General features: G+C 43.9%; 1 protein-coding gene across 4 annotated transcripts in view; it reads left to right on the top strand.

Annotated features, from left to right (window-relative positions):
* TTC13 (tetratricopeptide repeat domain 13) overlaps positions 1-26,166 on the top strand; it is a 141,751-nt gene that overhangs the window by 26,374 nt on the left and 89,211 nt on the right. For 3 of the 4 annotated variants that reach the window (XR_013221076.1, XM_077283043.1, XM_077283042.1), the window contains exons 2-4: positions 14,011-14,105; positions 22,267-22,342; positions 26,020-26,090. Coding sequence is in view for 3 of the 4 variants with exons in the window: in XM_077283042.1 (XP_077139157.1) it covers positions 14,011-14,105; positions 22,267-22,342; positions 26,020-26,090 (242 nt within the window). In the remaining variant the exon portion in view is untranslated. The remainder of the gene's footprint in view (positions 1-14,010; positions 14,106-22,266; positions 22,343-26,019; positions 26,091-26,166) is intronic. The other variant, XM_077283044.1, reaches the window with a different exon arrangement.

Raw genomic sequence — 26,166 nt, 5'->3', positions numbered from 1 at the left:
AGGTCATGGGTCTTGCAACAGGATAATGACCCAAAACACACAGCTAAAAACACCCAAGAATGTCTGAGGAAAACATTGGACTATTCTGAAGTGGCCTTTTATGAGCCCTTACCTAAATCCTATTGAGCATCTTTGGAAATAGCTGAAACATGCCGTCTGGAAAAGGCAACCTTCAAACACGAGACATCTTGGAGCAGTTTGCTCTTGAGTGGGCCAAAATACCTGTTGAGAGGTGCAGAAGTCTCATTGGCTGTTACAGGGACTGTGTGATTGCCTCAAAAGGTGGTGCAACAAAATATTAAGTAAAGGTTACCATCATCTCTGTCCAGGCCTGTTTCATGAGTTTTATTTTTTTTTAACCCCTTCCCGACCTTTGACGCCACGTAGGCGTCATGAAAACCCGTGCCAATCCGACCCATGACGCCTATGTGGCGTCATGGAAAGATCGCATCCCTGCAGATCGGGTGAAAGGGTTAACTCCATTTTCACCCGATCTGCAGAGACAGGGGGAGTGGTACTTCAGCCCAGGGGGGGTGGCTTCACCCCCCCCGTGGCTAAGATCGCTCTGATTGGCTGTTTCACTTTCAACAGCCAATCAGAGCGATTTGTAATATTTCACCTATGAAAATGGTGAAATATTACAATCCAGCCATGGCCGATGCTGCAATATCATCTGCCATGGCTGGAGACCCCGATCTGCCCCCCCCCCCACCCCACCGATCGCCCCCCCCCAGTCGTCCTTTCTGCCCCGATCTCCTGTCCGCTCCCCTCCTCCCTCCTGTCCGCTCCCCCGGTCCTCTTGTCCGCTCCCCCGGTCCTCCGATCCCCCCCCCCGTGTTCCGATCTTACCCCCCCATACTTACCTAGCTTCGATGTCCCTCCCGGTGTCCGGCCGTCTTCTCCATGGGCGCCGCCATCTTGGAAAATGGCGGGCGCATGCGCAGTGCGCCCGCCGAATCTGCCAGCAGATTCATTACAAGTACATTTTGATTGCTGTGGTAGGTTCTATCACAGCGATCAAAATAAAAAAATAATAAATAAACCCCCCCCCTTTATCACCCCCATAGGTAGGGACAATAATAAAATAAAGAAAATATTTTTTTTTTCCACTAGGGTTAGGGTTAGAAATAGGGTTAGAACTAGGGGTAGGGGTAGGGGTAGGGTTAGGGTTATGGGTAGGGTTAGGGGTAGGGTTATGGCATGTGCACACAGAGCGGATCGGCCGCGGATCCGCAGCGGATCGGCCGCGGATCCGCAGCGGATCGGCCGCGGATCCGCAGCGGATCGGCCGCGGATCCGCAGCGGATCGGCAGCGGATCCGCAGCGGATTGGCCGCTGCGAATTCGAAGCAGTTTTCCATCAGGTTTACAGTACCATGTACACCTAAGGAAAACCAAATCAGCTGTGCCCATGGTGCGGAAAATTCCGTGCAGAAACGCTGCGTTGTATTTTCCGCAGCATGTCAATTCTTTGTGCGGATTCCGCAGCGTTTTACACCTGTTCCTCAATAGGAATCCGCAGGTGAAATCCGCACAAAAAAACACTGGAAATCTGCTGTAAATCCGCAGGTAAAACGCAGTGCCTTTTACCTGCAGATTTTTCAAAAATCGTGCGGAAAAATCTCACACGAATCCGCAACGTGGGCACATAGCCTTAGGGTTAGGGTTGGAATTAGAGTTAGGGTTGGAATTAGGGCTAGGGTTTGAAATAGGGTTAAGATTAGGCTTGTGGTTAGGGTTACGGATAGGGTTAGGGGTGTGTTGGGGTTACAGTTGTGGTTAGGGTTGGGATTAGGGTTGGGATTAGGGTTAGGATTAGGGTTAGGGTTGGAATTAGGGTTACGGTGTGTTGCGGTTAGGGTTGTGGGTAGGGGTGTGTTGGGGTTAGGGTTGTGATTAGGGTTATGGCTACAGTTGGGATTAGGATTAGTAGTGTGTTGGGGTTAGTGTTGAAGTTAGAATTGAGGGGTTTCCACTGTTTAGGCACATCAGGGGTCTCCAAACGCAACATGGCGCCACCATTGATTCCAGCCAATCTTGCGTTCAAAAAGTCAAATGGTGCTCCCGTCCTTCCAAGCCCCGACGTGCGCCCAAACAGTAGTTTACCCCCACATTTGGGGTACCAGCGTACTCAGGACAAACTGGGCAACAACTGTTGGGGTCCAATTTCTCCTGTTACCCTTGCAAAAATAAAAAATTACTTGCTAAAACATAATTTTTGAGGAAAGAACAATTATTTTTTATTTTCACGGCTCTGCGTTATAAAGTTCTGTGAAGCACTTGGGGGTTGAAAGTGCTCACCACACATCTAGATAAGTTCCTTCGGGGGTCTAGTTTCCAAAATGGGGTCACTTGTGGGGTGTTTCTACTGTTTAGGCACATCAGGGGCTCTGCAAATGCAATGTGACGCCCGCAGACCATTCCATCAAAGTCTGCATTTCAAATGTCACCCCTTCTGAGCCCTGACGTGTGCCCAAACAGTGGTTTACACCCACATATGGGGTATCAGCGTACTCACAACAAACGGGGCAACAAATATTGGGGTCCAAATTCTCCTGTTACCCTTGTGAAAATAAAAAATTGCTTGCTAAAACATCTTTTTTGAGGAAAGAAAAATGATTTTTTATTTTCACGGCTCTGCGTTGTAAACTTCTGTGAAGCACTTGGGGGTTGAACGTGCTCACCACACATCTAGATAAGTTCCTTGGGGGGTCTAGTTTCCAAAATGGGGTCACTTGTGGTGAGTTCCTACTGTTTAGGCACATCAGGGGCTCTGCAAACGCAACCTGATGCCCGCAGAGCATTCCATCAAAGTCTGCATTTCAAAACATCACTACTTCCCTTCCGAACCCCGACGTGTGCCAAAACAGTGGTTTACCCCCACATATGGGGTATCAGCGTACTCAGGAGAAACTGGACAACAACTTTTGGGGTCCAATTTCTCCTGTTACCCTTGGGAAAATAAAAAATTGTGGGCTAAAAAATCATTTTTGAGAAAAGAAAAATTATTTTTTATTTTCATGGCTCTGCATTATAAACTTCTGTGAAGCACTTGGGGGGGTTCAAAGTGCTCACCACACATCTAGATTAGTTCCTTGGGAGGTCTAGTTTCCAAAATGGGGTCACTTGTGCGGGAGCTCCAATGTTTAGGCACACAGGGGCTCTCCAAACGCGACATGGTGTCCGCTAATGATTGGAGCTAATTTTCCATTCAAAAAGCCAAATGGCGTGCCTTCCCTTCCGAGCCCTGCCGTGCGCCCAAACAGTGGTTTACCCCCACATATGGGGTATCATCGTACTCAGGACAAACTGGATAACAACATTTGGGGTCCAATTTCTCCTATTACCCTTGGGAAAATAAAAAATTCTGGGCTAAAAATCATTTTTGAGGAAAGAAAAATTATTTTTTATTTTCACGGCTCTGCGTTATAAACTTCTGTGATGCACCTGGGGGTTATAAGTGCTCACTATGCATCTAGATAAGTTCCTTGGGGGGTCTAGTTTCCAAAATGGGGTCACTTGTAGGGGAGCTCCAATGTTTAGGCACACAGGGGCTCTCCAAACGCGACATGGTGTCCGCTAACGATTGGAGCTAATTTTCCATTCAAAAAGTCAAATGGCATGCCTCCCCTTCCGAGCCTTGCCGTGCACCCAAACAGTGGTTTACCCCCACATATGAGGTATCGGCATACTCAGGAGAAATTGCCCAACAAATTTTAGGATCCATTTTATCCTGTTGCCCATGTGAAAATGAAAGAATTGAGGCTAAAAGAAATTTTGTGTGAAAAAAAAGTACTTTTTCATTTTTACGGATCAATTTGTGAAGCACCTGGGGGTTTAAAGTGCTCACTATGCTTCTAGATAAGTTCCTTGGGGGGTCTAGTTTCCAAAATGTGGTCACTTGTGGGGGAGCTCCAATGTTTAGGCACACGGGGGCTCTCCAAACGCGACATGGTGTCCGCTAAAGATTGGAGCCAATTTTTCATTCAAAAAGTCAAATGGCGCTCCTTCCCTTCCGAGCCCTGCCGTGCGCCCAAACAGTGGTTTACCCCCACATATGAGGTATCAGCGTACTCAGGACAAATTGGACAACAACGTCCCTGGTCCAGTTTCTCCTTTTACCCTTGGGAAAATAAAAAAATTGTTGCTAAAAGATCATTTTTGTGACTAAAAAGTTAAAGTTCATTTTTTACTTCCATGTTGCTTCTGCTGCTGTGAAACACCTGAAGGGTTAATAAACTTCTTGAATGTGGTTTTGAGCACCTTGAGGGGTGCAGTTTTTAGAATGGTGTCACTTTTGGGTATTTTCAGCCATATAGAACCCTCAAAATGACTTCAAATGTGAGGTGGTCCCTAAAAAAAATGGTTTTGTAAATTTTGTTGTAAAAATGAGAAATCACTGGTCAAATTTTAACCCTTATAGCTTCCTAGCAAAAAAAAAAAATTGTTTCCAAAATTGTGCTGATGTAAAGTAGACATGTGGGAAACGTTATTTATTAACTATTTTGTGTCACATAACTCTCTGGTTTAACAGAATAAAAATTCAAAATGTGAAAATTGCGAAATTTTCAAATTTTTTGCCAAATTTCCGTTTTTTTCACAAATAAACTCAGAAATTATCGACCTAAATTTACCACTAACATGAAGCCCAATATGTCACGAAAAAACAATCTCAGAATCGCTAGGATCCGTTGAAGCGTTCCTGAGTTATTACCTCATAAAGGGACACTGGTCAGAATTGCAAAAAACGGCAAGGTCATTAAGGCCAAAATAGGCTGGGCCATGAAGGGGTTAAATTCTGTGGAAGCATGGTTGAAAAAGCAATGTCTGACTTTCATTTGTTCATTTTCATAGATTTTTTTTATTTTTTATTATTACGTTTGTCAGATTCAAGTTATTTCTGTGACTATTGTGGGTTTTTCTATCATTAAACAAGGGGTACCAACAATTTTGACCATGTATGTAGGGTTCCGCAGGGCTCAGTCCTAGGCCGCCTCCTCTACTCTCTATACACTGCCCCTATTGGACAAACAATCAGCAGATTTGGGTTCCAGTATCATCTCTATGCTGACGACACCCAATTATACACTTCTTCCCCTGACATCACCCCTACCCTAATTCAAAATACCAAGGGTCTGTCTCCTGTCTCTAACATCATGTCCTCCCTCTATCTGAAACTAAATCTCTCCAAAACTGAACTTCTTGTTTCTCCCTTCTACTAACCTCACTCTACCTAACATCGAAATAACCCTGGAGGGTTCAACCATAACTCCCAAGCAGCATGCCCGCTGTCTTGGGGTCATATTCGACACCGAACTTTCCTTTACTCCCTATATCTGATCACTTACTCGCTTTTGTCACCTGCATCTTAAAAACATCTCCAGAATCCGACCTTTTCTCACCTTTGAAACTGCTAAGACTCTTACTGTCGCTCTTATTCATTCTCGTCTGGACTACTGCAACTCTCTTCTGATCGATCTTCTTACCAAACTTTCTCCTCTCCAATCCTTCTTAAGGGTATGTGCACACGTCAGGATTTCTTGCAGAAATTTTCCTGACAAAATCCGGACATTTCTGCCAGAAATCCGCAATTTTTTTTTTTTTTTTTTGCATGTTTTTTTGCGGAATTTTAGGCGATTTTTTTTTTTTTTTTTTTTTTTTTTTTTTGGCGGATTTTTTGCGAATATCCTCCTGACACTCCAAAATCATGGGAAATCCACAAAAAATCCGCAAAAAGAATTAACATGTTGCTTCTTTTTGCGGATTCCGTTTTTTTTGCGGAAAAAAACGCAAAATTTGCACAAAAAATGCGGAATGCATTCTAAATGATAGGATGCATAATTTAAGCGTTTTTGTGCAGAATTATTGTGTTTTTATCGGGGAATTCCGCAAAAAAAACCGCAAAAATTCCTGAAGAAATCCGGACGTATGCACATACCCTGAATGTGGCAGTCAGGGTCATATCTCTGTCCAGCCGCTTCACCGATGCCTCCATCTTGTGCCAGTCATTACACTGGCTACCCATTCGCTACAGAGTCCAGTATAAACTCCTCTCTCTCACCCACAAAGCTCTCCACAGTTCTGCACCGCCTTATATCTCATCTCTGTATATCGCCCTACACGTGCCCTCCATTCTACAAATGACCTAAGACTAACATCCCCTGTAATCCGAACCTCGCACCTCCGTCTCCAAGACTTCTCTCCTGCTGCGCCAGCTGTCTGGAATGGACTTCTCCAGACGATCAGGCTGATACCTAGCCCCGACTTATTCAAGCGCGCTTTGAAAACCCATCTCTTCAAACAAGCCTACCACACCAACTACTCAGTAAACTAACTTTGCCCTGTTCCCTCCTTCCAAATATTATTCTGAATCTGCACCCTACTATTCATCTGTCTCCACACCCTCCATGCACATGATAACTGCACTTGATACTTGACTATTGCACTTAAACACACGGGCTGATGACCGGATCATGCAGCTTTATATGAAAATCCCTATTTACTATAATTGCCAGACCTGAAATAACAAGCACTTTTCACCTATTGTGTCCCCCCATTTCCTTGTAGATTGTAAGCTTGCGAGCAGGGACCTCACTCCTAATGTCACTGTTTAAATTGTCTTAACTTGTATTGAATTTATTGTCTGTACATGTCCCCGCTTAATTGCAAAGTGTTGCGGAATATGTTGGTGCTATATAAATAAAAATGATGATTATTATTATTATTATTATTATTATTCTTCTGGGTATTTTGCTTTTGACAATACTTTACTGATACAGTCAGGTGATGTGTGGCTTACATATGTTTTTTGTGCGTTTCTTCTGCAGAAACTTACTAAGACCATGTTCACACATTGCGGTTTTTACCGCAGATCTGCAGCAGTTTTCCATGCGGTCTACAGTACCATGTAAACCTATGGAAAACCAAATCCGCTGTGCACATGCTAGGGAAAAAAAGCGCGGAAACGCAGCGTTTTTTCAGCAGCATGTCAATTCTTTGTGCGGAACTGCAGCGTTTCTGCACCCATAGACTTGTATTGAGTCGGGCACTTCCGCAGCTAAACCGCAGATGTAAAAAAGATATGCGGTTTTAGCTAAGGAAACGCTGCAGTTCGGGAGGGGGGGAAGAGTGTGGGCGGAGTGTCGGCGGTGACTGTGTGTGTGTAGGCGGGGTCTGCGAGCTCTCTGTGCCGGGTCTGCGGGCTGTCCGGGTGGTCTGCGGGCTGTCCGGGTGGTCTGCGGGCTGTCCGGGTGGTCTGCGGGCTGTCTGGGTGGTCTGCGGGCTGTCCGGGTGGTCTGCGGGCTGTCTGGGTGGTCTGCGGCCTGTCCGGGGGTCTGCGGGCTCTCTGTGCCGGGTCTGCGGGCTGTCCAGGTGGTCTGCGGCCTGTCTGGGGGTCTGCAGGCTCTCCGTGCCGGGTCTGCGGGCTGTCCGGGTGGTCTGCGGGCTGTCTGGGTGGTCTGCAACCTGTCCGGGAGTCTGCGGGCTCTCCGTACTGGGTCTGCGGGCTGTCCGGATGGTCTGCGGGCTGTCCAGATGGTCTGCGGGCTCTCCGTGCCGGGTCTGCGGCCTGTCCGGGTGGTCTGCCGGCTGTCCGGGTGTGTGTGGCACTGTGTGTGTGTGTGTGTGTGTGTGTGTGTGTGTGCACGCGCGGGCATCGTCCAATGGGACTACAAGTCGTCCCATCCGGCTATGCCTGCTACAGTGACAGTGATTGACACATTAGCCAATGATGGGACAGTAGTAGTCCCATCATCCGGCTAATGTGTTGAATGTATAAAAAAAAAACAACAAACATACTACATACATGCAACATACTACATACATGCAACATACTACATACATGCAACATACTACATACATGCAACATACAGTACATATAACAGAGTACATACTCTCCGTCACTTGTCACTTTGATCCCCGAAGCCAGTGTCACCTGTAAAAAAAAAATATTAAAATAAACAAACACTATACTCCCTGATCCGCAGAAATCCAATTAAAACGAGTGTCCCACGATGATCTCCCGTGGAGAGCAGCAGCATCAGCTGATGCGACCGCTCTCCAGAGGCTCCAGGAACACAATGACGGAAGGTATCCTTCCGCACTGTATTCCTCCGCCACTGTAGTCCCTAGTCTCACTTGTGGCACTGCTGTGTGAGAAAGTTCCCACTCAGCAATGCAATAAAGTGAGACGCTGAACTAAGGTAAACCTCTTCAGTGATGCACCGCAGGAGCCATTGTCTCCTGTCAGTGTGTCACTGGAGGTCTATAGAGCAGTGACATCACCCAATGTCACTGTTCTATAGGGGAGATCGTCGTGGGACACTCGTCATTAATTGGACTGCGTCAGACAGGGAGTATACAGTTTATTATTTTTAATTTTTTTACAGGCGATCGAGTATGGCAAGTATGGTGAAATTAAGAATATTGAAATACTTTTTTCTGTTGGTGTCTTTTTTTTTTTTTTTTTTCTTCTAACTCTTTCACTACTCTAGGATTAATAATGAATAGACATCTTATTGACGGAAAATGTGCATGATTTCAATGGAAAAAATGCATGAAAAACCGGATTCGGAGGCCGGATTCATCATTTCACATCTCAGTTTCATACGTTTTTCGCCGGATCCGTCGCTGCGCGTTTTTTTGCCGGACAGAAAAAACTTTCCTCTGTACGTTTTCTCCGTCCGCCGGAAACAGTTTCTTTTGATGGATCCATCAAAAAACGGATGAAACGTGTGGCCATCAGGCGCTAATACAACTCTATGAGAAATAAACGGATCCGGCGAAAAAAAAAAACTGATCCGTTTTTTTTTTCAAAACTCGCCAGATTATGCCTGACGGCAAAAACCTGATGTGTGAAAGTAGCCTAACTATCCATATATCTATCTATCTGTCTGTCTGTCTATGTGTGTAATGGAGTGTGGGTTGGACAAATGTAAAAGAGGAGGTTGGACAAGACATGACATCATAAATCTTTTTTTTTTTTTTTGTTCAATAATATAAAACGCATACAAATCCGCTCAGAAAGCGCATCAAAAACGCATCTGCGTTTTCTGCCAAGAGCTGCGGATTTAGTGCTGGAAAATCCGCAGGCAAATCTGCAACGTGTGCACATACCCTAAAAAGGCATGCATTTTTCACATATAAAGTCATTCTGTGAGAATTTCTACACTCTTTTTAGTAAATCAAATTTACATGTTGCGCGTTTCAAAGACACAAATTTGCGTAGCTTTAAAAAAAGAAAAAGGCATGAGTCTTCTACAAATACCACCCACTTTGTTGTTTGTGCAGCAACAATATGCAGTGTCAAAAACTCATTGTGGAATTGGGCCGATTATGCAAATACTCTAGAATCAAATAGAGTTTGGTCAGAGTGTCAGTGCACTGTACTCCGATCCTCTTGCATGCGAAAATCGCAGCGCAGGTGGGCAGGAGACAGAAAAAGTAATTTCTCCATTTCTGTGTCCGTGGTAATCGCACTGCACTTGGATTATATCTGAGTGCAGTCCAGTTTCACATGCACCCATTGACTTGTATGTGTGCATGTGAACCGATATTCGCTGCATGCTGCAATTGTATTCTTATGCTGAATCAGCCTTAGAAAAAAAAATTGTAGGTCTGGTGTGCCCCGTAGAAAAACACTGGGCTGAGTACTACCTGATGAAACATTGCACAACACTCGTTATACCCTGGTGTGAGTAAAGGTACCGTCACACTAAGCGACGCTGCAGCGATACAGACAACGATGCCGATCGCTGCAGCGTCGCTGTTTGGTCGCTGGAGAGCTGTCACACAGACAGCTCTCCAGCGATCAACGATGCCGAGGTCCCCGGGTAACCAGGGTAAACATCGGGTTGCTAAGCGCAGGGCCGCGCTTAGTAACCCGATGTTTACCCTGGTTACCAGTGTAAAATGTAAAAAAACAAACACTACATACTCACCTTCGCGTCCCCCGGCGTCCGCTTCCTGCACTGACTGAGCGCCGGCCCTAACAGCAGAGCAGTGACGTCACCGCTGTGCTGTACTTTCACTTTGCGGCCGGCGCTCAGTCAGTGCAGGAAGCGGATGGCGAGGGACGTGTGACAGACATCAGAGGGTGAGTATGTAGTGTTTGTTTTTTTACATTTTACACTGGTAACCAGGGTAAACATCAGGTTACTAAGCGCGGCCCTGCGCTTAGTAACCCGATATTTACCCTGGTTACCATTGTAAAACATCGCTGGTATCGTTGCTTTTGCTGTCAAACACAACGATACACGGCGATCTGACGACCAAATAAAGTTCTGAACTTTAATCAATGACCAGCGATATCTCAGCAGGATCCTGATCGCTGCTGCGTGTCAAACACAACGATATCGCTATCCAGGACGCTGCAACGTCACGGATCGCTAGCGATATCGTTTAGTGTGACGGAACCTTAAGCCCTGATCTCTGGAGGCAGATTATCAGGGAGATCTGTGTCCGGCCCATAGATCTTAACAGCTCGTTTACATATAAGACAAGCATGGATTTCTCTAGAATAAGACATCGGATCACAGATCTCAAGGTATCATTTAAAAAAAAAAAAAATTGTCCGTAGTACCTCATTGAATAATACAGTATTCAAAGAAGGGAAAGGGATTATAAGTCGTCTCGTCACATCCAGAAGCACCTGGCTGTATCAGGTGAAGCCGCACGGAGTCGTCCCAGTCCAGGACGTGGAAAGAAATCTAAGATGGAGGTCCTCCAGTGGCAAATATCCACTATATAAATTGATGATCCGGTTGGAATTAAAAATCGCCTTTTTTTGACTCAACATAAGAAATATAAAAACTGGCCACCTAAGAGGATGGTGTGTGTGTGTGTGTGTGTGTGTGTGTGTGTGTGTGTGTGTGTGTGTGTGTGTGTGTGTGTGTGTGTGTGTGTGTGTGTGTGTGTATATATATATATAATGTATAGAAGCTGATGTGTTTCACCGAAGTGCCTTAATCGTGGTGTGTGAATGCTTTGATGGACGCTCATTCACGATAATTGTTCAGTATTTGGTCAGTATATTGCTTGGTAGCTAGAGTACATACAAGAAGAGCTAAACATTATTCAGCACTGGTGTAGTGACAAGGATATTGTGCCGGTCAAGCCCACAGTTATGGCTAATAACTAATAGGAGGAAGGAAATCATCCTTCAGACTGATCTGCAAATCTGATTATATGAGCCAAAGAACATTGAGTTTACATGTGATCCATGACCTTGTGAAACAAATCATAAAATATCTCATTTCATTTTATGTCCTCTGTTTCCGGCCTTGGTGTCTGGTTCTAAGTAAGGCTCCTTAGTTTAAGATCCTCAGTATTTTATGGCTGATCTCAGTCTTAAGCAGATTGACTTTTTAACCTCTACTGCGCTGTCATAAAGTACTACTGCACTATTCCATAAAGAAGCATCCAGCAAATACCGCCCTATACTTTTTTTTTTTTCTTTCTATTTTTAACATGGTAGGACATTTTCCCAATTTCTACGTCTGACGCAGTGAAAGCGTTAGAAGAGCTCAGTACTTTCACAGTAAGGGTCAAGCACACTGTGCGATACAGCTTTATACCACACCAAGCTGTATGAAATGGCAATCTGTGGGACCTTACTGTACCCCAATAGGAGGTTTGCACAATTTAACCCCATATTAAGGATATTTTCTGACAGCTGATATCTATCACTTCTCCATGTAAAGGCCCACTAACAGGAGTTTTTACAAAAGTGTGCCGCAAATGATTCCTGTAATGTAAAATATCAAAGACCGATATTACTTACTCTTTTGTTCTCCTGTGATGGCTCCTCGTCGCTGTATTGGTGTTTTGGCAGCAGCGGTGACGTCACATCGCCAGGCATATCAGTGCTAATTGGCTGCAGCGGTGACGTCACATCGCCAGGCATATCAATGCTAATTGGCTGCAGCGGTGACGTCACATCGCCAGGCATATCAATGCTAATTGGCTGCAGCGGTGACGTCACATCGCCAGGCATATCAATGCTAATTGGCTGCAGCGGTGACGTCACATCGCCAGGCATATCAATGCTAACTAATTGGCTGCAGCGGTGACGTCACATCGCCAGGCATATCAATGCTAACTAATTGGCTGCAGCGGTGACGTCATATCGCCAGGCATATCAATGCTAATTGGCTGCAGCGCTGACGTCACATCGCCAGGCATATCAATGCTAATTGGCTGCAGCGGTGACGTCACATCGCCAGGCATATCAATGCTAATTGGCTGCAGCGGTGACATCACATCGCCAGGCATATCAGTGCTAATTGGCTGCAGCGGTGACGTCACGTCGCCAGGCATATCAATGCTAATTGGCTGCAGCGGTGACGTCACGTCGCCAGGCATATCAATGCTAATTGGCTGCAGCGGTGACGTCACATCGCCAGGCATATCAATGCTAATTGGCTGCAGCGGTGACGTCACATCGCCAGGCATATCAGTGCTAACTAATTGGTTGCAGCGGTGATATGAGCTGTTGACACTACGGCAGTGGTGCCTCCTTTCTTCATACGATTACGTCCTCTTCTTGTCTTCCTGCTGCGGCTCCTCCTGTTGAGGGCCGAGCAAAGTACTGCAGGGCGCAGGCGCTGGGCCTCTCTGACCTTTCCCGACACCTGCTCATCCCCTTTAAGTATTTGCTACATGACTCTGGGGTTACATCCAGCCCTGAGTTACATGCACAATTTTGCCCCAATGTGAGAGTGAATCAGAACTAAAATGTCTACAGCACTGATAGATTTTTCCAGAGCACGTGAAGTGATAAAATATTTAGAGGCCTTAAGGCCCCGTCTCACATAGCGAGATCGCTAGCGAGATCGCTGCTGAGTCACAAGTTTTGTGACGCAACAGCGACCTCAGTAGCGATCTCGCTATGTGTGACACGTACCAGCGACCCGGCCCCTGCTGCGAGATCGCTGGTTGTGTCGGAATGGCCTGGACCTTTTTTTGGTCGTTGAGGTCCCGCTGACATCGCTGAATCGGTGTGTGTGACACGGATTCAGCGATGTCTTCACTGGTAACCAGGGTAAACATCGGGTTACTAAGCGCAGGGCCGCGCTTAGTAACCCGATGTTTACCCTGGTTACCAGTGTAAAATGTAAAAAAAACAAACAGTACATACTCACCTTCGCGTCCCCCGGCGTCCGCTTCCCACACTGACTGAGCGCCGTAAAGTGAAAGTGAAAGCACAGCGGTGACGTCACCGCTCTGCTGTTAGGGCCGGCGCTCAGTCTGTGCAGGAAGCGGACACCGGGAGACGCGAATGTAAGTATGTACTGTTTGTTATTTTACATTTTACACTGGTAACCAGGGTAAACATCGGGTTACTAAGCGCGGCCCTGCGCTTAGTAACCCGATGTTTACCCAGGTTACCAGGGGACCTCAGCATCGTTGGTCGCTGGAGAGCGGTCTGTGTGACAGCTCTCCAGCGACCACACAGCGACTAAACAGCGGCGCTGCAGCGATCAGCATCGTTGTCTGTATCGCTGCAGCGTCGCTATTAGAACTTTGTAAAAGCTGATTCTGCCCTTACATGGTTGTATTATGACTTTACCAAGTCCTGAACTGTAGAGGGAGATAAGATACTAGTACCTCTGTGTGATATGATTTGGTGAATCCTGCATTGAGTAGGGGGTTGGACACGATGACCCTTGAGGTCCCTTCCAATTCTGCCTCTCTATGATTCTAATGGAAGCCCCAAGCCCCTCCCCCGCAATGAAACATGTCGTTTTTACACATTGTACTGTAATAGCTGATTTGGGGTCAAATAAAGGTCAGCAGTTTAGCTGTGGTAACTTCAATTTTATCATTTAAGTAACCCCAAATAAAGCATCACGGCCATTTCTTCCAAGTTGGTAGTCCAGTGTTTTTATTTAATGGGACTGGGTTTTGTTGCTACATTTTTATAAGCGTGTGTGATGCTTCATACAGTATATGCATGTACATTTTTCTCCATTACTGAGTACTGTCTTTATTTCTTTATATAATTTATTTTCAGATTCAGCATTTTTTACCTTTCGTGAAATGGACTGTGAGCCAAGAGGATCCCCAGCTTGTGAATCCATTATTTCACGAAACACTGAGAAAATCCTGGTACTGTACTCTGCTCATAAAGGGGTTTAAAGGACATAGAACGTAGAAGAGTTTGTCAGATAGTTTTAAGCTGTGTTCCACAGATTTTGGTGATTTACATAGCTATTCTAAATTCTTGTGGTTGTCCTTGAAAGTGGGATATCACCTTACTGAATTGTCATGAAGACTATCCCTGTCCACAAGCCCTGTGGTTATAGGGGCATTATGGGGTGAAGGGAAAGGGTTTTCAGCTTATTAACCACCCTCCACTCATTGAAAGAGCATCTTGTGTTCTGTATTACATTGCATACAGCCATTTAGTATGTACAATATACAGTCGGGTCCAGAAATATTTGGATAGTGACACAAGTTTTGGCATTTTAGCGCTTCACCATAAAATATTCGAGATATAGTTATATAATCAATATGGGCTGAAAGTGCAGACTCTCAGCTTTAATTTGAGGGTATTCACATCCTAATTGGAGTAAGGGGGTAGTATTTAAATCTCTCTAACTCCATAAGGACTAAGACACTTTGTACGTTAATAACCAATCCTCATTTTCCAATTCTGACCAGTGTCACTGTGAGGTAATGGCTCTGGAACTCTTTAACATAACCCAGTGATTCTGAGTTTATTTTTTTTGTGACATGTTGTACTTCATGTTATTGGTAAATTTTGGTCCGTATGATTTGTGTTTTATTTCTGAAAATATAAATTTGTCAGAATTTGAAAATTTTGAAACGTTACATTTTTATGCCCTTAAATCAGATAAGTTATTCCACTCAAAATAGTTAATAAATAACATTTACCACATATCTACTTTACACAAGCATCCGTTTTCAAAGATATTTTTTTAGTTAGGTTAGAAATTCCTCCACATCACATTTCAAGTGACTTTGAGGGGCCTATGTGACAGAAAATACCCAATAGTGATGCCATTTTAAAAACTACACCCCTGAAAGAGCTCCAAACCACATTCAATAAGTTTATCAACCTCTTTAGTTTTACATTTTAAATTTTTCCCACAAACCTGTTCCTTTTGCCCCCAATTTTCCATTTTCACAAGGGTAACAGGAAAATATAAACTATACAATTTGTTGTTCAATTTCTCTTGCTCTTGAGTACAGATACCACCCCCCCCTCCATATGTGGTTGAAAACTACAGGCACACAGCAGGGCTCAGTAGGGAAGGGGCGCCATTTGACTTTCGTAGTGCAAAATTGACTGGAATAGATGGCGGACACCATGTCTCGTTTGCAGAGCCCCTGATATCCTTAAACAGTGAGAACTCCCCACAAGTGACCCAAGTTTTGAAGCTACACCCCAGCTTGAGCCCACAGGTGCTTCACAGAATTTTATATCATTGAGCCTGTGATAAATAAACCTAGAGTCAAAGAATGTTAGGCCGGCGTCACACTCAGCGTATGAAAATACGTTTTTTTACGGCCGTAATACGCAGAAATGTTCCTAAAATAGTGATCCGTATGTCCTCCGTAGGCAGGGTGTGTCAGCGTATTTTGCGCATGGCATCCTCCGTATGTAATCCGTACTGCGATATTTTCTCGCAGGCTTCCAAAGCCGACATCTAATGGATTTATGGGCTCAAATGCTCGCTAAAACATATATACAGTGTGTGTGTGTGTGTGTGTATATATATATGTGTGTGTGTGTGTGTGTGTGTGTGTGTGTATATATATATATATATATATATATATATATATATATATATATATATATATATATATATATATATATATATATATATATATATACTGTATTTATATTTAATTCAGCGCTAGATTTCAGAACAGCCGGTAATTCAATTGCCAGCTTTTCATTTCTCCTTCACAAGCCCGACATGATATGAGACATGGTTTACATACAGTAAACCATCTCGTATCCCTTTTTTTTTTTTTTTTTTGCATATTCCACACTACTAATGTTAGTAGTGTGTATGTGCAAAATTTGGGCGCTGTAGCTGTTAAAATAAAGGGTTAAATGGCGGAAAAAATTGGCATGGGCTCCCGCGCAATTTTCTCCGCCAGAGCGGTAAAGCCAGTGACTGAGGGCAGATATTAATAGCCTAGAGAGGGTCCATGGTTATTGGCACTCCCTGGCTAAAAACATCTGCCCCCAGCCACCCCAGAAAAGGCACATCTGGAAGATGCGCCTATTCTGGCACTTGGCCACTCTCTTCCCACTCCCCTGGAGCGGTGGGATATGAGGTAATGAAGGGTTAATGTCACCTTGCTATTGTAAGGTGACATTAAGCCAGAAATTTTCCCAGGCTCGAGTTCATGAGGACATCCAGCAGGGGGCGCATCACCGCGACTCAAGGTAACTACAGGACATTCCCCTGCTTTCCATTCATTCCACGGGGTTTTATAGGCACGAGCACTGCATTAGCACAGCTCCTGGCTGTAAAATGATTTAACCCCTTCAGATGGATTTACATCGTGGGACTGACGGAACGACGGAAGGTATGGGATCTTGTTGTTTTTTTTTTTTAACTTTATTTCAGGTGACAAGGGTCTTCAGGTGGATTACCAGTATAGTAAAATATTAAAACACCCTGTGTCTTTATTTCATTAAAATACTTTAAAATAATGTGTGTGTGTTTTATTAACCATTTCGTACTATTGGATTAATAATGGATAGGTGTCATAATTGACGCCTCTCCATTATTAATCTGGCTTAATGTCACCTTACAATAGCAAGGTGACATTAACCCTTCATTACCCCATATCCCACCGCTCCAGGGGAGTGGGAAGAGAGTTGCCAAGTGCCAGAATAGGCGCATCTTCCAGATGTGCCTTTTCTGGGGTGGCTGGGGGCAGATGTTTTTAGCCAGGGGGGCCAATAACCATGGACCCTCTCTAGGCTATTAATATCTGCCCTCAGTCACTGGCTTTACCGCTCTGGCGGAGAAAATTGCGCGGGAGCCCACGCCAATTTTTTCCGCCATTTAACCCTTTATTTTTAGAGCTACAGCGCCCAAATTTTGCACATACACACTACTAACATTAGTAGTGTGGAATATGCAAAAAAAAAAAGGGATATGAGATGGTTTACTGTATGTAAACCATGTCTCATATCATGTCGGGTTTGTGAAGGAGAAAGAAAAAGCCGGCAATTGAATTACCGACTTTTCTATAGAACACCGCTGCGTATTTCTCGCAAGTCACACTGCTGGTCTGTGTGTAATCCGTATTTTTCTCGCCCCCATAGACTTTCATTGGCGATTTTTTTGGCGCAATACGGTGACAAACGCAGCATGCTGCGATTTTCGACGGCCGTAGAAGACCGTATAATACGGATCCGTAAAATATGGCTGATAGGAGCTGGGCCATAGAGAATCATTGGGCCGTGTGTTATGCGTATTTTACGGACGTATTTTCTGCGCTCATACGTCCGTAAAACTCGCTAGTGTGACGCCGGCCTTAGGGTATGTGCACACGCTGCGGATTTTGCTGCGGATCCGCAGCGGATTTGACGCTGCGGATCCGCAGCCGTTTTCCCAAAGTTTACAGTACCATGTAATCCTATGGGAAAAAAAAAACGCTGTGCACATGCTGCGGAAAAAAACGCGCGGAAACGCAGCGGATTATTTTCCGCAGCATGCCAATTCTTTCTGCGGAATCCACAGTGGTTTCCAACATGCACCAATAGGAAAGTGCAGTTGAAAACCCGCAGAGGAATCCGCAGAAGAAACCGCGATGAAAACCGCAGTGGTTTTGCACTGCGCATCTTCCAAATCCGCTGCGGAAAAATCCGCAGCAGAATCCGCAACGTGTGCACATACCCTTAGAGTTGGAAGAGACCTCTAGGGTCATCATGTCCATCCCCCTGCTCAATGCAGGATTCACTAAACCATATCAAACAAATGTCTGACCAGCCTCTGCTTCAAAACTTCTATTGAATGAGAACTCACCGTCACCACCTCTCGTGGCAGCCTGTTCTACTCCTTGATCACCCTCACTGTAAAACAATTTTTTTTCCCCTAATGTTCTTGTCTGTATCCTCTCCATTTCAGTTTCATTCCATTGTTTCTCGTGTTTCCAAATGAAATGAGAATGATGATCCCTCTACACTGTGATATCCCTTCAGATATTTGAAGACAAATATTATTGTGGTTTTCAGACTATAGGATGCATCGGACCATAAGATGCACCCCAAATTTTGGGGTAAAAAAAATAGCAGAAAAAAGATTTTTATAAGATGGGGGTTCGTCTTATTGTCCGCATTTAAAGTATCTTACCTGAGGGCCGGCTGCGGTAGAGCTGGGTCACAGGAGGCATGGTTCCTTCCTCAGCCAGCGATGGCAGAAGTGGGGCAATGCTGCAGTCCTTGGGCGATGCTGCGTGTCCAGTGTCGGTGGTGAGGCAGAGTCCCTTCTTCAGGATTCAGGATACCAGCGGCAGAAATGTGGAGACATCGCGGCCTGGTGTCCAAGGCAAGCAGAGCCGAGGGCATCACCGGTTTCTCAGCGGCCATCTTCCTAAGGATGTCTGTGGCCCTCAGCTTCAGGAGAATGGCTGCCGAGATGTCAGTCTGCACATACGCTGCCTCCAGCAGCCATTTTCCTGAAGCCCAGGGCTGCCGAGATCTCAAGTCCACAGCCTCAGGAAAATGAAGCGCGAGAGGTCAGCCGAGATCTCAATCTGCGCACGCGCCGCCTCCGGCTGCCCATGGCTTCAGGAAGATGGACTCAGGGAAATCAATGATGCACTTCGCTCCGCCAACACTGAGCCTCAGCATTGCCACACGTCTGCCGTCACCGGGTCCCTGAAGAAGGGACGCTGCTACACCACTGCTGCTACCACCCTAGTGAGCCTGTGTTCGGTCTATAAGACGCACCCCACATTTTCCTCCCAAATTTTTTTGGGAAAAAGTGCATCTTATAGTACGAAAAATACAGTAAATCTCCTCTTAGCCTTTTTTTTTTTTTCAAAGCATTCCCAGATCCTTTAACCGTTCATCATAGGACATACTTTGCAGTCCATCTTTGCAGCTACCATCCTGGTAGCTCTTCTCTGAACTTGCCCCAGTTTTTCAATTTGTTTTTTAAAATGTGTTGCCCAGAACCTGACCTAGGAGGAGTAGAGGGGGATAATTATTTCACTTGATCTTGACTCTCTGCTTCTCTTGTCTCTTTGCTGCTGCATAACACTGTTGACTCATGTGCAGTCTGTGATTTATTAGTATGCCCAAGTCTTTTTGACACATGCTGTTGCTTAGTTCTATTTCTCCCATTCGGAAGATGTAATGTTTGCTTCCTTGCCCAGATGTAGAATCTTGCATTTCCCCCTGTTAAATACAATTCTATTAGTCACTGTTAGTGATAAGCAAATATACTCGTTACTCGGGATTTCTCGAGCATGCTCGGGGGGGGGGGGGGGTCCTCCGAGTATTTTTTTAGTGCTGGGAGATTGTTTTTCTTTCCGCAGCTGAATGATTTACATCTGTTAGCCAGCATAAGTACATGTGGGGGTTGCCTGGTTGCTAAAAAAAATCTCCGAGCACTAAAAAATACTCGGAGGACCCCCGAGCATGCTCGAGAAATCTCGAGTAATGAGTATATTCGCTCATCACTAGTCGCTGCCCATTGTTCAAGCTTATCTAGATCCTTCTGAATCCTTTCTCTGACTTTTCTAGTGTTAGCTATCCCACCTAGCTTTGTTTCTGAGCCATTTATGAATCTACCTAACCTTAGCCGTGTAAATACCATACTTTGATTCTTTTTCCACTAAGGATAGTATGAAATACTCTATGCTTTGCTGACGTCAAGATACATTCTGTCTACTGTGGACAAATCTGAACTAATTATCTTTCCTGCATCTCGCACACCTTCCCTACCTGATCTGTCTATCACAATAAATGAACTCACACTTTCCCCTTGACTCTGCCCTGTCCTTGAAACCGCACATCCATGCTCTCGCCACATCCTGTCACCTCAAGCTCAAAAATATTTCTGGAATCCGTCCTTTCCTCAACCCTCACTCTACCAAAATGCTTGTGCTGCCCTAATAATCTCCCGGCTCGAAGGTTGTGGCCAACCTTCTAACACTCTCGCACCCCTCCGTCCTTAACTCTGCTGCCCGACTAATTAATCTCTCTCCTCGCTACACTCCTGCTTCCCCTCTTTGCAAATCCCTTCACTGGCTTCCAATTTCCCAGCATATCCAGTTTAAACTACTTACAATGACCTACAAAGCCATCCATAACCTTTCTCCTCTGTATATTTCTGAGCTAATCTCTCAATATCTTCCCTCACGTAATCTCCAATCCTCCCAAGACTTCCTTCTCTCCTCCACACTTATTCGCTCCTCACCCAATCGCCTCCAAGACTTCTCCTGAATATCCCCCATCATCTGGAATTCTGTACCCCAACACGTCCGGTTATCCATCACATTTGGATCCTTCAAACGAAATCTGAAAACTTATCTCTTCAAAGAAGCTTACAAGCTGTAATCACCACACGCCACCTCAACACCATTAGAGCTACTGCCACCCCGGACCTACTGTCTCCTTCCCCACAATCCTGTACAATGTAAGCCCGCAAGGGCAGGGTCCTCTTCCTTCTGTACCAGTCTTTCATTGTTAGTTTTGTTTACTGTAAGTGATATTTGTATTTTGATGTAACCCCGTCTAGTGTACAGCACCATGGAATTAATGGTGCTATATAAATAAATTAATAATAATACTGCATTTCCCTGATCCGCCCAGTCAGTGATTCCATCATAGAAGGAAATTATATTAGTCTGGCATGACTTGTTTGGTACAAACCCATACTGGCTCTAGTTGTTACTATATTCTTATCCAAGTACTTGCATACATCTCTAGAAAAAATTAAGAGACCACTGCAAAATGTTCAGTTTCTCTGATTTTTCTCTTTATAGGTATATATTTGAGTAAAATGTAAATTGTTCTTTTATTCTATAAACTTCTGACATGTCTCCGAATTTCCAAGCAATACATTTTGGATTTTTTTTTCTGTCAATGAAAAATGGTCAAAAAAAAAAAAAAAAAAGCAGTGCTTTCAGGCCTCAAATAATGCAAGGAAAACAAATTCATAATCATTTAGAAACAACTATACTAATGTTTTAACTCGGGGATAGTTCAGAAATCAATATTTTGTGGAATAACCATGATTGTTAATCACAGCTTTCATGTTTCTTGGCATACTTTCCACCAGTCTTTCACACTGCTTCTGGCACAAAAATGTAAGCAGTTCTTCTTTGTTTGATGGCCTGTGACTATCCATCATCCTTTTGATTACATTCCAAAGGTTTTCAATGGGGTTCAGGTCTGGTGATTGGGTTGCCCATGACCGGGTATTGATGTGGTGGTCTCTTAATTTTTTCCAGTGCTGTACATGCTGTTTAATAATTTGTTCAAAGATCTTTCCTGGAATAGAAGTAAGGCTCACTAAAATGTAATTTCCTGGCTCCATCTTCTTTCCTTTTTTGAAAATAGGGACAGCATTTGCCCTTAACCAATCTTCTGAAACTTCTCCTGTTCTCCAGGATTTTTCAAACATTCTGGCGTGTGGTTCTGCAGTTTCATCTGCTAACTCTTTCAGTACCTTAGGATGTAATTCATCTGGACCAGGAGATTTGAATTCATTTAAATTAGCTAAGTGTTCACTCACCACAGCCTCTATTTTTGATAACCAGCCAAGCTAAAGCTGACAGGTGAGGGCTGCAGCCTGCAACTGTCTGCTTATCTACACTTGTTCTCGTGTTATTTTTTTTCTAATGTGGTGTGTCGGCCAATCACAGCCATGCCTGTACTTGGCATGTCTGTGATAGTGCTGGAGGTGCCCACACAGGAAAATCTTGTTGTGAGGGCTGCTCTGCACATCATGAAGTTTCGGTCACTGTACAAATATTTTGGACCTAACTATATGTACTGTATGATCTTGCACCATGTATCGGGCCTTTGGTCTTCTCCTTTAAATGATTTAAAATGAATCCCCTTCCCGATCTACAGTGTATATTTTTGAATAGATAAAAAAATAATGTAAAGGCCAGCAGTCTCTATCAGCCTGTGTACATGGCCTTTCATTTAGTTTCTTTGATATTAACAATTTCATTTTTGAGTGCTTTGTTACGTCATGCTGAATTTTTAATTTTTTTAGTTGCTTATATTTAATACTACTACCGCTGCTTTTCCTTTTAGAGCCAAGCTAAGACACTGGCCGAGCAGAAGAGATTGCCATTTGTAACAGAGGATGATGATACAAATGAGGAGCTTGGTAAGGAAAGAATATGAATTCAATCTACAAATGTTGGCAGCAAGCCAGTGGGCCAGTGTGAATAGCCGTAAATAATCAGTTACAGAACCTACAAGTATGACAGCGTGTATGTTAAAATGATAGTTTTAAGTCAAATTATAAAATGTACAGAATAAAGAATAGTGGGTGACATTGTCTCAGAGTAATGCCTAATAAGATCTAGGACGTGACCAATGATGCGTGGAGACCAAGAAACTGACAATCAAGTTATAGAACAATACATAAAGTGTGTGTTGGCCAAAGGCTATGGCAATAACTGGAATACATACCGTAGCTGCAGTGAAGCGGTCTGTATTTTGTAGAATTATCTTACTCCTTCCTCATATGCATTAATTTGTGCTATCTGTCATTAAAGGGTCATTCCAAGATCCTATCCTAATGTGTAGTAGGTATATTAATATTAGCAAACGCCTCCAATTAGAAATGTAGTATAGTTCCTCTGAGTCGCAATGTCCTTTACCTCATGTGCAGCACATTGCAGCAGCTTAGGTATCCATGGTTACGACCACTAGCAAGTAACTGTATCTATATGAGTGGTCGTAACCATAGATATCGAAGCTACTGACATGCCATGCACATGAGGTAAGCGACATAGCGCATCAGAAGAACTTTACTACATTTTTAATTGGAGGTATTTACTAATATTATCATTACACCTACTACATATTGGAATAGGATCTTGGAGATGGGAGGACCCCTTTAAATCCTTATCTTTAGGTTGTTACATTTTGCAATTTGTTCTTGTTTGCTATTTGTTACCCCTCACTAACTCCTATTTACTTATTCAATACAGCTGTGAATTCTAGCTGTTTACCATAGCCTTTGTCTGACACAATTTATGTATTGTTATACCACTTGTCAAGTTTCATTGTGTCCATGTAGCACCCTGTATCTTCTCTGGCATTGCTTTTAGACAATATCAACAACTATTTTCTATTCTATTTTATTCGGTATATTTTATATTTTGACTTAATAAAGCTATCCATTGAAACTGTATAAATATTTCAATCAATCATTAAAAAAAAAAAAAAAACCCTGCAGTTCTGCTAAACTCTTCTACCCTTAAAGAGAACCTGTCACCCCCAAATCAGGGGCCTTATCTACAGTATTCTGTAATGCTGTAGATAAGCCCCTGATGTATCCTGAAAGATGAGAAAAAGAGGTTAGATTATACTCACCCAGGGGCGGTCCTGCTGCGGTCCGGTCCGGGGCCTCCTATCTTCTTACGATGACGTCCTCTTCTGGTCTTCACGCTGCGGCTCCGGCGCAGGCGTACTTTGTCTGCCCTGTTGAGGACAGAGCAAAGTACTGCAGTGCGCAGATGCCGGGAAAGGTCAGAGAGGCACGGCTCCTGCGCAATGCAGTATTTTACGCTGCCCTCAGCAGGCCAGACAAAGTACGCCGGAGCCGGAGCCGCAGCGTGAAGACAAGAAGAGGACGTCATCGTAAGAAGATAGGAGGCCCCGGACCGGACCGCGACGCCCATCGGACCAGAACCGCAGCAGGACCCGCCCCTGGGTGAGTATAATCTAACCTCTTTTTCTCATCTTTCAGGATACATCAGGGGCTTATCTACAGCATTACAGAATGCTATAGATAAGCCCCTGATGCATGTGGGCTTAGCTCACCTTCGATTTTGGGGGTGACAGGTTCCCTTTAAGTTTCAATGCCAACTAAGGGTCTCTGCACTCAGTACCTGACCAACTGCTGGAAATGTACCTACACATACCTGTGGCATTTCCACTTTTTTTTTCATGTTATACCCATAAATGTTTTTATAGGGATTTTATATGATGCACCAACACAAAGTAGCAATTGTTTGTGACGTGTAAGGGAAATATGTTTTTTAAAAATATTTAAAAAATTGAAATCTGAGAATTGTGACGTGCAGTTATATTCAGCCCCTGAGTCAACACTTTGCCCATTCTTCTTTGCAAACTAGCTCTAACTCAGTGAGATTGAATGGAGGTGTCTGTGAACAGCAATTTTCCAGTCTTGCCACAGGTTCTTGGTGCGATTTAGCACATTAATATGCTTTGATATAAACCTTTCTATTGTAGCGCTGGCAGTATAATTGAGGATTCTGATTTTTAGAAATTGTATTCAGTGAAATATTTACAATATTATTTTTCAAACTAGATGGTGGCCCGATTCTAACGCATCGGGTATTCTAGAATATGCATGTCCACGTAGTATATTGCCCAGTCACGTAGTATATTGCCCAGTCACGTAGTATATTGCACAGACACGTAGTATATAGCACAGGCCACGTAGTATATTGCCCAGCCACGTAGTATATTGCCCAGTCACGTAGTATATTGCACAGACACGTAGTATATAGCACAGGCCACGTAGTATATTGCCCAGCCACGTAGTATATTGCACAGCGACGGAGTATACAGCACAGAGCCTTGTAGTATACAGACTTAAAATAAGAAATAAACATATACTCACCTTCCGGTCCCAGGGTTGGTATGAGTGCAGGACCTGTGATGACGTCGCGGTCACATGACTGTGACGTCATGGCAGGTCCTTCTCGCATACCATCCTTGCCACCGAAACCTGCCGCTTGCATGGAGCGGTCACCGGAGCGTCGCGAGGAGCGGCAAAGGCGGCGGATGGTGAGTATAGCAGGTTTTTTGGTTTTTTAATTATTTTTAACATGACATATTTTTACTATTGATGCTGCATAGGCAACATCAATAGTAAATTGTTGGGGACACACAGGGTTAATAGCAGCGGTAACAGAGTGAGTTACACCGCGGCTCGTTACCGCTGCCATTAACCCTGTGTGAGCGGTGACTAGAGGGGATTATGGAGCGGGGGCCGGGCACTGACAGTAGGGGAGGGACTAATCGGACTGTGCCCATCGCTGATTGGTCGCGGCAGCCATGACAGGCAGCTGCCGAGACCAATCAGCGACGCGGGATTTCCCTGACGGAAGTTGAGGATAGAAAGACGGAAATACCCCTTAGACAATTATATATATATATAGATGGGGTGTGCTCATTTATGCTGAGCACTGTAAATTTCATTAGGCAAGGAGCATTTATAAAGTTAAAATAGCAGTTATCCTCCAACTAGGATTTCGAGGGAATTTAGATATCAATTAGAGAATTAAATTAGATAACATAAAAATAAAGATAGTGGTAATATCCATGGGGTAAGGTTATTTTTTTTCATTGATAGTGGAAGCTTTGTGTCATTTTAAAGTAACAAAACTGAAATGTCACTTGGATTCTGAGCCAAAATCTCCATGTATTCCACCTCCCATTGATGATTTTGTGCGTGATTTGAAATTCTTGATGCGGATTATGCATCAGGTAACCGCACCTGACCACATTTAGCGGACCAGAATCCACATGTGATCTGTCGGGGGTGGATTCATTTTGTGTGAACATTGCCCTTTCTATTAAAATTGTTGATGCAAGACTCACAAATTTAGCGAGAGATATCTCTACTGGATCTGACGTTTCCTATATTTCACTCTGTTCTAAACTTGTGTAAAAATCGCCTATTATCTTGTCTTATTGGTTTGTGGAAATGGTGTCTTATGTACAGTTCAAGCCATTTTATTAATCCTTTTGAGATTACTTCATGCTAGTCATTAATTAAATATTTTTGTTTTTATGTTCAAGCTATAGGATATGTATTAATAGGCAGTGGCCTGCATGATGAGGCTGTAAAACATTTCTCTTCAATGCTTCAGGTAGGTTTGTTATTTCTATTTTTATTTTTTATAAATAATATACCTTTTTTTTTTTTTTTTGCTATACCATTGACTG

Source organism: Ranitomeya variabilis, chromosome 2 (assembly GCF_051348905.1).
Source record: "Ranitomeya variabilis isolate aRanVar5 chromosome 2, aRanVar5.hap1, whole genome shotgun sequence".
NCBI lineage: Eukaryota > Metazoa > Chordata > Amphibia > Anura > Dendrobatidae > Ranitomeya > Ranitomeya variabilis.
This window is presented reverse-complemented; position numbering and strand designations above follow the sequence as displayed.